The sequence below is a fragment of the Elephantulus edwardii genome, unplaced genomic scaffold, assembly GCF_000299155.1.
Source record: "Elephantulus edwardii isolate Elephantulus edwardi_28Jun2011 unplaced genomic scaffold, EleEdw1.0 scaffold00210, whole genome shotgun sequence".
NCBI lineage: Eukaryota > Metazoa > Chordata > Mammalia > Macroscelidea > Macroscelididae > Elephantulus > Elephantulus edwardii.
In genome coordinates, this window is record NW_006399960.1 from 331,038 (window position 1) to 343,781 (window position 12,744).

General features: G+C 40.3%; 1 protein-coding gene across 2 annotated transcripts in view; it reads left to right on the forward strand.

Annotated features, from left to right (window-relative positions):
• Positions 1-12,744, forward strand: part of SYTL5 (synaptotagmin-like 5) — a 267,276-nt gene that overhangs the window by 43,649 nt on the left and 210,883 nt on the right. For both annotated transcript variants that reach the window (XM_006897511.1, XM_006897512.1), the window contains exon 2: positions 7,020-7,229. In XM_006897511.1, the coding sequence (XP_006897573.1) occupies positions 7,020-7,229 (210 nt within the window). The remainder of the gene's footprint in view (positions 1-7,019; positions 7,230-12,744) is intronic.

Consider the following 12,744-nt stretch of genomic DNA (forward strand, 5'->3'; position numbering starts at 1 on the left):
ATCTATCTATCTATCTATCTATCTATCTATCTATCTATCTATCTATTATGTATCATCATCTATATATCTCCACCCAAGGAGTTCTGATGACATAGTGTGTAGGGAATTGCACTGCTAGCTAGAAAGATGGGCTATCTCCTCCATTGAGATTTAGAGCCTTGGAAACCCAATGAAGGATCAGTTATGAGACAGATTTGTTCCCCTATTCTTCCCTTCTCATCCTCAGCACTGTTCACCCTCCCTTTTCACACTTCATCCCTGTTCACCCTCCAAGATTGATTCCATTTGTGTGAAGTCCTTTCCTTAGCTTTTGATATTAGTGGCCCTTTCCATAATTGTCCTCATGTAACTAATTTATGTCACTAAGCTCAAAATGTGCCGTGTTTCACAGATTCTTGATAATTTTTGACATTAGATATATTTTTAAATTAATTTCAGAATGTGTTGAAAAATAGCTATTCTACAGAGAATAACTCTCAGGAGGATGTTAAAAATAAAATGGAAAGTACAAATAGTGTACAATTTCATCTATGCGAAATAGCTAGAGAGAATATACTAGAAAACTCTTTATGCACAACTCTTTACTCCTTAGGCAACCAGAACTCCCTAAATAAAGTGGTATAAAATAATAAATAGGAAAGAGTATGAACAAGTAATGTAAATGTAACGTATTTAACTTAAAGAGTTGTGATGATTAAATTAATGGCGCAAACCTAACCAAGACCATCCTTTCTCCAAGTACTAAAATGCTCTTTTTTTTTTTACTACAGCTTTTTAAAAAAGCTTAAGTGATTCATGCAATAATTGAATGAAGAAGTACTTTTTCTAGGGTCTTGTTTGTACAAATGGGCCTGATTCTTCTGTGCCTTTTTTCCTCCCTTGGAATATTATGTGTAGGGACTCTGGTGGCTTAATGTTGAGGAGTTGCTCTGCCAACTCCAAGGTTCTCGGTTCAAGTCCACCAGCTACTTTGCTAGAGAAAGATGGGCAGTTTCCTTTCATACTGTCAGATGATTTACTGCCTCTAAAAAAACCCTTGAGAGTCAGCTATAAGTCTATTCCAACTCGATAGTACATAACAAAAACATAATACTGTGTAGTTAGAAGTAGGATGTGTTGGAGTTACCTTTTGTCTGTGGGCTAAGGTTATGGCTACCTTGTGAACAATACATGTTATGTAAAGTAATCTCTCTAAGAAAGGGAAATTGTGGTACATTCACACAATGGAATACTATGTAGTGTTACAGAACAATCAATTGGTGAAATAATATGCAATATACATAAGGCTGGAGGACATTATGTTGTTGTTATGTGCCATTGAGTCATCTGCAACTTATAGTGACCCTGTGCACAATAACTCCAAACCCTGCCCTATTCTGAGCCAGTCTCACTGACTCTGACTCAGCTAACGCCATTGTCCCAGTTATCATGTCAATCCATCTCATCCTGGGTCTTCCTCTCTTGCGCTGTCCCTCCACCCTTCCAAGCATGATGTCCTTCTCCAAAGACTTGTCCATCCTGGTCACATGCTTAAAGTATGTGAGACGGAACTTCAAAATCCTTGCCTCCAACCAGAAACTTGGTTTAACTCTCTCCAATACAGACCTATTTGTTCTCCTGGCTGGCCATGCTATGTTCAACACACTTCTCCAGCACCAAAACTAAAAGATATTGATTCTTTTTCTTTCATCCTTAGTCATTGTCCAGCTCTCTGATGCATAGCAAGGAATTGCGAAGACCATGGCATGGATCAGGTGCACTTTGGTCTCTAGACTGACATTATTGCTGTTTAGCACTTTGGAAAGGTTCCTGACAACAGATATTCCCAATGCAATTAATTTTTTCATTTGAATGAAATAAATCACTCACAAAAGAACAAATACTGTATAAGATCATTATTGTGGAAATAGGAGGTTATGTGGGGGTGAGGTGAGTGAGGATTGGTAGAGCAGAATAGAATACATTGTCAACGAACACTGTAAAGGATCAGGAAGATCTGCCTGGAAAGAATTTATAAAAGACAATATGACTAATGCAACTAGCAAATAGGAACAGGATATTTCTAACTATTCAAAAGGGGGAAAGAAAAGGGAGAAAGGGAGGGGAACTAGTAATTAATTATATAAAATGGAATGTATATTAATGAAGCACAGTATATATGAATTTAAAAAGCTAAATAAAAAGTTTATTTTTTAAAAGGACAGAGAATCATTCTGTACCCTCTATATTTTTTTTACTTAAAGGCATGTGATTTCACTTTCCCTGCCTTCCTTACAGCTAGTGGTGAGGCAGATGTAATGGGAGCAGGCAATATGATGGGAGGATATCTGGATCAGTTTTCACTTTTCTAAGAGATGGGTACAGCTAAAAACGCCCCTCCCTTTTCCTCTTGTCTTAAATATGGATGCTTTTCTGGCCCTGACTTCACTTTCGTACATAAGGTATACTTTCAATTCATGCCTTGAGGATAGGGGAGCAGCAAGAAGAAAATGTTGAGCCCTTTATGATATTTTGCAACTAATGCCGATAACTGCTTAACTCTGGAGGTCTAGTTAGGCGACAGACATGGCATTCATCTAGAAACTCTGTTACTTAGAACCAGGGACATTTCTAGCTGATGCTTCTTTGAGAAGCAGTAATTATGCTTGCAGCCAGAAGTTCACTTTCCTCAGATACCTTCCTGAGAATTGGTCAACAATGCAGAAATCAAATGAAGTGTATCTTGTTTAATAAGTCTGGTTAGTAGAGCAAAGCTCCCTGTATTTTCCTTTAACCCTAAATACTATTTCCTCTATTTCACCTTTTTTGCTCCAGTGCATTTCCCCTTCGTTTTCTCGAGTGTATAAAAGATGACTGTGCCCATTTACCATGGAGTCTCCTGGTATGATTGTAGGAGCTCTGGTCGTGTACTTGGTAGGGAGTTGTGCTACTTAAAATCCATGCCTGTCTAATGGTTGGAATCCATCTGTGGTTCCAAGGGGTAAAAATATAGACAATCTCCTGTGCAATTTTCACCCTCAAAAACACAATGGAGGGTCAGCTGTGAGTCAGTCTGACACAACGGCAATGAGTTTGAGGTTTTGTTTGAATGGGATCAGTTTCGAAGAGAGATTAGAAGAATCAGTAAACCCTTTCATATTTTGTGCCAGGCTATAAAATTCTTCTCAGCTACTCTCACATGTCCCTGAGACAGCTACTAGAGGATGTGGCAGCATTAACACCAATTGCCTTAGGAGTTGGCTGAACTGATCCTTTCAGACACAGTAAACTAAGTCTAATTGCTAAATGAAATCCTGTCAGTGGAGCACAAAAAAGGGGTAATAAAAAAGTGTAGGTTTGTGACTATAATTTATTCCAGTAGTCTAAGTCATTGTAGTTTAAGGAACTCCTAAGTAGTTAAACTTCAAGTACGTGATAATATAATACTGTCCAGACAATTTATCTCTCGAATACCCTGCTTGCCAGTATACCATTTTATCAGTTTAATACTCTGACTCACCAACCTACTGAAATAGAACTATGAGCTCAGATTACTATCTTTGTTCTACACATTTAGATCACTTTATCACTAATGAATGAATTGCTGTAGATTTTGAATAGACAATGATTTATTTCTCCTATTCACGGAAGTATTCAAACATCTATTGTGATACACAAATAATACAACTGTGATTTTCAAATGAGAACTCATTCTATCACCTAAAAATCTGCAGTTTTTCTAAGTTCTCATAATTATATTGTGTGATACTTTTCTTACATTCAACTTTAAGCCAGCCTCTCTCTTTGAGGCTATAAGGGTCATTGAAACTCTAAATCAGTGACTAGGAAAACAAGTGTTGTAAATTTTTTTTTCTTGGGGCTTAGATGCAAGAGAGTGCTTAAGGGTGCTTTGCAACACATGAATCATCCCGTGTTATTTCTTTATTGACTGAAATCAAGGATAATGGGGAGCTTTATCAGATGAAGGGTACTCTGGTGGTGTAGTCCATAGGGAGTTGTAGTTCTACTAACCCAAAGGCTCAACCTCTCTGGCAGTGCGAATCCACCAGCTGATCCTCAGAAAAAAAAGATGAGCAAATTTCTTCCTGCGTGATTGACTTGAAACCCAGTGGAGAGTCAGCTATGAGTTCATTACGCTTGATGGAGATGAGAGAAGTGCTAACAGATGTATTGTCTTAATTGATTATTCTCTTTAGACACAAGACTCACACAGTGAAAAAAATAATCCCAACTAAACCCACTATCATCAAGTAAATTCTGACTCATAATAACTCTATAAGGCAGAATAGAATGACACCATACAGCTCCAAGGTTCTAATTCTTCCTAAAGCTAACTGCCTCATCTTAGTTTAGCTGGTAGTTTCAGACAGCCAGCCTTTCAGCCAGCAGCTGTACATTTTAATCACTGAACAGCCAGAGTTCCACTAATACATAATAAGCACTTAATAAATGTTCCCTGGATGCATGAATGAGACAATGAAAAAAGACTTTGGAAATATTACTCATAACTTAAAAAAAATCCGTTCTTGGGCTGAAATGAAGAGCCCTGGTTTATAGTTCCATCCATGCTATAGTTACATCTATACTACTTCCATCTAACCTTGCTTGCTGAAACTGGGGAGTACTTGATGTTAAAGGGAACTGGTAAGTACGCTCACTCATAGTGATCCTGGACCCTCTGGAGTGGAAGTAGGAAGTATACAATAATGAAGACACAAGCTGAGCAGGAACATGTTCCTTTAGCACTGTTCACCTCGCATGCACAGATGTATGTTTAAGTGAAAAGGGGTTGATTAATTACTCTAAACATGTAACTTCTGTATAACATATCATGGAATTGGATTATGTACAGTGTACAAAAGAAACAAAAATCATTATTCCTGCCTTTGAAGAGATGCTAGTCTCCTTGAATGTGATAGAATACAGTACTACAGATGTAAAAGGAAACAGTATGAAATATTTAGGACGTTTTAGGTGTGTTTTATTTTTCTTGAAAAGAGACATTTTGTGTTAAATAAGGTATTGGATGTAAGTAGCAGAAAAGAAAGGAATGCCAATGAACTATGTAAGGGGGAATGAACTTGACTCCTAGAACATCATTGTTTTAAATTTGACTATAATTAGAATAAAACAGGAAAACTTAAAAATATCACTGCCCAAGCCACACCTCAAACCAATAACATCAGAATCTATGGGGATGAGATTAAGTGAGATCTAGGATTCAGTGTAATTTCTAAAGAAAACTCATGTGGTTCCAAAGTACAGCCAAGTTTCAGAATAAATGCCCTAAAGCTGTGCTTCTCAAACCTCTTGGACATACTGTCAGATTTTGGAGATTCTGAGCTAGTAGGGCTGAGACTGAAATTCTGCATTTCTAACAAGTTCCCAGGGGATGTCAATTTTGCTGGAATGAGGACTACACTTTGAACAGCAAGTTTTCAAAGGGAATATATTACATTGCAGTTAGTAAAAGAAAGCATATACATTTGCCATGTATTTAACACCTACGCATTGAGTTGGGATTGACTGATAGCTGACCCTCTAGCAGGTTTTCTGTGGCTATAAATTGCACAGAAAGAAACTTCCCATTTTGCTCCCTCAGAGTTGCTAACTATTGCCTTTTGGATGGCAGTGTCCGTTAGGGCCCCAGAGCTAGTGTGGAGCCATCAAGTTAGCTCCAAAACTACGTTCAACAGAATAAAACCCTACCCAATCCTGTGCAGTTTTCACAATATCTACTTCAGTCCATTGTTGCAAACACTGTGTAGTCCATCTTGTTGAAAATCTTCCTCTCTTTCACTGACCCTCTACATTTTTTCAAGCATGATGTTATTTTCCAGGAACTGGCCCTCCTGATAACATGCCCAAAATATGCAACAACTCTGTTGCACACTTGTGTAGTGTGTCCAATTGTTAAGAAGATTGGTGGTTCAAGTCCACCCAGGGACATTCTTGTCTCCAGTGGAAGTCTTGTGAAGTATGTGTTGTTGTTGTGTGCCATTTAGTCAGAATAGACTCAATCAGACCTAGCAGATTTTTGAAGGTTGTAAATCACATGAGAAGAGATTGATTGCCCATCTTTCTTCTCTGGAGCAACTGGTAGGTTCTAACCATGAACCTTGGAGTTGGCAGCCCAACAAGCTCCCTAAGTTCATTGTAAAGTACATTGTTGTGTATCATCAAGTCAGAACCAACCTATAGATGACCTTCTAGCAGGTTTTCAGAGGCAATAAATCACTCGGGAGGAGATTTATCATCCTTCTTCCATGGAGTAGCTGGGGGATACAATCAGTGTGCCTTGTGTTGACAGTGCAGTTTCATACCCACTACAATCGGTGTATGGAAATTGCATGCCAAGCAGAAGCATTTAGAACTGAAATGGGAGGTAATATCTTTGTAGGTACAGTGTTCATTGGATCCTTAAGGAACATACTGGTGATGCTCATTGGTTTCACGTATTTACCTCATCTCATGACTGTCCTACTCCAATGTTACAGTACCAAAAAGATATCAGAGAAGTTGAATGTGAAAAGATTCAAATTTGAAGAAATCCTACTACCAAAACAATGGAAAGAGTTGTACTGCTGGAAAACAAAAAACAGTTGCTATTGAATTGATACTGACACATGACAATCCTATGTGTTACAGTGTAGAGGTTCACAATATTCTCCAAGCTGTGACGTTTTAGAAGGAGATGATGAGACCTTTCTTCTGAGTCACCTATGGTTGAGTTTAGACTATGAATATTTTAGATATTGTCAAAGGCCGGCCTAATAATGTGTCATCCAGAAATTATATGTGCTAATGGATGCTGTTGGAACTTAAAATATAGCCTAAATATTGTATTTGTCAACTGTTGATATAAAGGAATTTTTTACTCTGTACAAACTGTATTCCTGAAAATATTTGGCTCTGACTCCTTGGCTCTTTCAACTCTTCTTCCAAACTAAACCATTTCTTATTAAGATAACTCTGCTCCTCTGTTTTTTTAAAGTGATTTTTAATTTCTCTTTTTCCAGGAAGTTGAAAAATGAACTCTTAGAAGCAAAGCGTAGAGGTGGAAAGACTCAACAGGAGACTAACAGAGTCTGTGTCCATTGCCAGAGAAACTTGGGCTTGATATTCGACCGAGGAGACCCATGCCAAGCCTGCTCACTAAGGGTGTGCAACGAATGTCGAGTTGTGGGCCTTGATGGTACCTGGAAATGTACTGTCTGTGCCAAAGTCGCGTAAGTTTCTTGCCTTTATGTGAAAAACAAATATTTGATATCCGAAAGTTTTTAAGTGAGAAAATTAAGGAGGAAAAAGGATAGTAAAAAAAAAAGAAATCATAGATTCAGCTATGGCCTGGCAAGGTGTGTGTGTGTGTGTGTGTGTGTGTGTGTGTGTGTGTGTGTGAGAGAGAGAGAGAGAGAAGTGTTTGGGTTTTTTTTGAGAAGTGTTTTTATTTTTAAAATTATGAAACTTAAACATCTTGGAAATTTCATAGAACCAGAAATCTTTCTCCATTTGAAAACTTCCCACAAAATTTCTTCTCTTTTATATCCTCTCATGGTTCCATGTGACCTAGATAACTGCTTTGAGACATTCTTAGACATGTGGCATAACAGGCAGAATTTGAGAGGCCTGTGGCTACTCCCTGAAACAAAATTTCCAAGAAGTTTCATCTAAAACAAGGACCTTTGCATTAATGACTGGAGTCATGTATGAATTGGGTTACTTGAAAAAAGGAAGCCGAAATGTCTAAAGCAAATTATTATTTGAGAATGTGGGGTAAAACAAAAATCTGGTCAGCATTACTTTTGTATCCTGGTGAAGATGACTAAAGTCCGTTTTGAAAATGAGTACAAATACTGACAAAAAATTTGTTGTAAGATATATGCGAGTGATTTTGCCAGCATTCATCCTACTACCCCTGGCAAAGGATGTTTGCTAAAGAACAGTGGTTGTTCTTGTTGTTATGTGTCATTGAGTTACGTGTGACTTACTTGTGACTTCTGTACAACAGCTCTGAAACCTGCTCTATCCTGAGCCAGCCTCATTGTCTCTGACACATATACCCCCATTACTCCAGTCATTGAGTAAATCCATCTCATCTAGGATCTTCCTTTCTTGTACTGTCCCTCCACCCTTCCAAGTATGATGTCCCTCTCCAAGGACTAGTCCTTTCTTGCAACATGCCCAAAGTTTATCAGACAGAGCTTCAAAATCCTTGCTTCCAAGGTGCAGCCTGGTTTCATTCTCTCCAGGAGAAGCCTGTTTATTCTCCTTGCAGTCCATGGTATTTTCAATACTCTTCTCCAGCGTCACAACTCAAAGGCATCAATAATTCTTCTATCATCCTTTGTCATTGTCCAGCTCTCCGATGTATAGCAAGTAAATGTGAAGAACATGGCCTGGATCAGGCTCACCTTAGTCTCTAGACTGAAATTGTTGCTCCTCAGTACTCTGGAGATGTCCCTGACAACAAATTTTCCAATTGCAATTCATCTTTTGAGTTCTTGAATGCTGCTACTAAGAGTGTTAATTGTTAGGCCAAGCAAGCTGAAGCTGTTAACAATCTCAATTTCTTCACCATCTATCATGATGCTGCCAATCGTCCCAGTGCTGAGAATCTTTGTTTTCTTGATGTTGAGCTTCAATACAAATTGAAGGTCTTTGACCTTCTGTGGCAAATGCCTCATGTCCTGAGCAGACCATGATAAGACAAATGTCTACAGGGAAGGGAAGAGAAGGGAAGGGAAGGAAGCTAAAGAAGCTTTATTACGGGATCTCCCAGGTAGTATTCCTTGGTCTGCAGAAAAAGAGACAGACAGAGAGCCAAACCAGGGAATACCACACCCCAAGGTGGATTAGGGCAGGTTTTATAGTAAGGAGGGAAGGGAGGGATATTCTATTGTGATTTAGCCAGGTAGGTGGTCCCCCAGGGAGGGAAGGGAGGGACACTCCATGGTTTAGTCAGAAGAGGGAGGTTGTTCACACCCTTTGTCGACATGTTGACCTTCCTTGAGTCCTTTGTTCTCCCTTCGACCTTGGTCCTGGCCTGACATCCCAGCCTCTTTAATGAGTAAAAGGGCAAAGTATTATTCCTGGCTACTTCCTGTTGAGCAGGGGTGAAGATCTGGGGCTCAGAGGATGAATTGGGATGGCCCAGGATCAGTAGGCAGGGAAGAATAAGGATGTAATAGCAGCTGGTTTACTGATAAGTTGGTCGTTTCTTTTATCCTGTGAAGTAAGAATTTAAAAAGGCAGGGAGCAATTAGTAACAACATGCTTATGATTATTATTGGTCCTAGAAAAGGTAGAACCCAGGCTAGAAGTAGGTTCTCAAGCCAATTTGAGAGAAGACTTCTTTTTTAACTCTTTGGCTAATTTTGTTAATTAGAGACACTTTCTTCTCTACCAGTCCTGATTCATTCACATAACAGCAACATTTCTCTCTCAAGAACAAACAGGTTCCCCCTTTCTCTGCAGTCAGGAGATCTAGAGCTCTCTGATTTTGGAGGGTGATTTGTGACAGCAATGTCAGCTGATATTGGAAGGAGGCTAGGGAAGCTAATGTCTCTAGAGCTAGCTGTAAGCGATCCTCAAAATTCTGGACAGAAATAATACTATGACCAAGGGTTCCTCCTGCCATACTTCTAGCAGCTACAGCTGAGGCTAGGCTGAGTCCAACCATGATTGGGAGAAATGCTGCTCTCTTTGCTTGAGGATTGGGGAGAAGTCAAATTAGCTCGGATTCACTACACAGGGTTGAGTTGGGGTACAACTGCTACAGGGAAACAGGGCCCTTTGGTGTTGGAATTTATGCACTTGTGTAGAGTACCATTACATCAAAAATATTGTCCTGCTTTGGCTACAGTATGTACACTTATGTTAACATTTTACACACAGCTGCCATGCTCATTTACTGGAGGTATGAATGGGGAAGTTGTATAGCAGACACGAGAGTACTCTGTCCGCTGATCAGGTTCCAGCTTCCAAAGAGGAACGGGTTCTAGAGTAGTGGAGCACTCAGTTTGGGGTGACAGAGAGGTTTGAGGTGCTTGGGTAGAGTGTTGCCTGGAAAAATCGACTGGTACTGCAGCTAGCAAAGGCTGTTGTAAGGAAGCACACAGGAAGCAATGAGAAAGAGAAAGATTGGCCACCATCTGACTTTGGTTGAGAAATAACAAGGTGCTCTGAATAACTTGGACCCAGTTTGAGGGCTGCATAGTATGTGGCCCTGTAGACATTTGTCTTATCATGGTCTGCTCAGCTTGGAGAACGTTTTTGGAGATTTGCACCTAGGTGTTGGCATCGAGAAAGTACTCCAGGCTGATGTGTATTGTGCCAGAGGGATGTGGGACATAGTTTCCCTTCAACCCCAATTCGCCATCTGGGATCCCAGGGGTCAGAAATAAGAAGCTGAAAGCTACTCTCTGAGGAGTCAAAAATGTTTGTTTAGCTGCCAGCTCAGGCGTTATGAATTTTACATGACCAATAAGGGCATCCTCCATATTTCTCTGGCCATTACCGACAGTATGAGTGAACCTGGTCAAATAAGAATCAAGCAAAAGGGGATGCTAGACCCCGTCCCAGGGGTGAGACCATCTTAGGTGATATTGGAATGGCGAGTGCTACTTGGCATCCCACTTGGGGGCAATCTGCTGAGTCAACGAGGTGTGTGGTTGAAGTGGACTACTGTGTATGTTTCTCTTACTTTGAACCTCCACACATATGAACTACCTAGGACTTGGGTGCTGAGTGAGGCGAAGAGTAGTGGTACCCACCATTTGAGAGGTATAAGAGAGCTGCTCAGTGAGAGAGGCATGTTTAACCTGGGAGAGGTGGTGCCAATGGGGGTTACCTATGACCTTAACCATGGTGAAGGCCATCAGGATGACTATATAAGGTCCATTCCAGGAAGGTTGAAGAGGTTTAGGTGCACACCATTTGATGAGGGCTGTCTCCTGGAGCAACTTCATCTGTTTGTTCTAGAACTTCAGGTGAGGGTCTGGGTATGCAGCAGTCTGTATGTTCCCAGAGTAATTGCCTAATGAAGGAGAGATGAGAAAGATATGATGCTAAAAGAGGAGGATCAATGGCTAGGTTATGGTTTAGCAGAAATGGTCAATTGTACATCAGCTCAAAGGGGCTCAGAAAGAATGGTGAGCGGGGTGTTGCTCAGATAAAGGCTAAGGCAATAGGGAGCAAGTTGACCCAGGACTTGTGTAACTCAGTAGCCAATTTGGTGAGGTGGGACTTAATCAGTTCATTCCTGCCCTCCACTTTGCCTGCGGATTGGGGGTGATATGGTATATGCCGTTTCTAGCAAATGCCTAAGCTGGAGGATACTTGTTGGGTGACCCTGGAGACAAAGCCAGGACCATTGTCTGGCTGGATAGAAGTAGGGAGGCCAAACCTGGGGATGATATATTGGAGTAAGGTCTTTGTAACTTTGTCTGCAATTTCTCACCAGATGGGGAAATCTTCAACCCACCCAGAGAAGGTGTCTACCATGGTTAGAAGATACTTACATTTTTTGTGAGTAGGCATGTGGGTAAAATCAATTTGCCAATCTTGCCCAGGTATATAGCCTCTGAGTTTGTGTGTACAGGGTATTGGCTGGATGCTTCCCTAATTTACAAGTGAGACATCTATCTTGTACTGATTCAATGGTCTGGGTCAAAGAAGGGGAGTAGAACAGAGGCTGAAGGAATTTTAAGAGAGATTTAGTTCCTATATGTAGGGACTGATTTACTTGTGCTATAATGTCCACCTTCTGTTCTTGGGGCAAAGCTAGTTTACTGTTCACTGGGTTTTGGGTGGCCCCTTATCTTGAGGAAAGACTGTTCCTCCTCCATGGTGTATTTTGGATGGAAATCAGGAATGGTAAAAAAAAAACAGGATGGGGGAAGTATGTTTTGGGTGTGCTTGTGACTGTAAGGTTAAGTCCCTTGCTATATGATCTGCCTTATTGTTTCCTGCAGTGATAAGGGATGAATCTAACTGATGTCCATTAAAGTGTATGATAGCAACTTGTTTAGGTAATTCAAGGGCTTTTAACAAAAGAATAATTACTTTGCTATTAACTATGAGTGAGACTTTTGTCATTACAAAACCTCCAACCTCTCACTATGCCAGATAGCACCATGACAATGAGCAATTAAAAAGACATACTTAGAATCTGTGTAAATGTTGATGGTCAGGCCCTTAACTAAACGCAGTGCCCTTGTTAGAGCATGAAGCCCTAAGCTCGGCCTTCTGAGAGGTTCTGCCATCGGGAAGTTTTGCTGCTTCCCAAACCTTGTCTATTGAAACTACTGCATAAGCTGCCTGACTGACATAACCCTTAGAGGTTGTGCAAGAACTGCAGTCAACAACTAATAGTTTTGGTAATCAATCTATTGTTATTTATTGACTTTTCTAGATTAACTCAATCTATCCATTCATTATTTTTTGCACCCCTCTCCCTCCCTTCCTCTTTCTGTTAATTCTCCAAGACAGATTCTATGTTTATACCTTTCCTTAGCTTTTTACGACAGTGGTCTTATATCATAATTGCCTTTTGTAACTGATTTATGTTGTTGTTGTTATGTGAATTCAAGTCGTTTGCGACTCATAGGGACCCTATGTACAACAGCCCTAAACCCTGCTCTATCCTGTGCCAATCGCACTGTCTCTGACACACCCATCTCGATTACCCCAGTCACTGAATCAATCCACCTCATAGAGGGTCTTCCCCTCCTGCGCTGTCCCTCC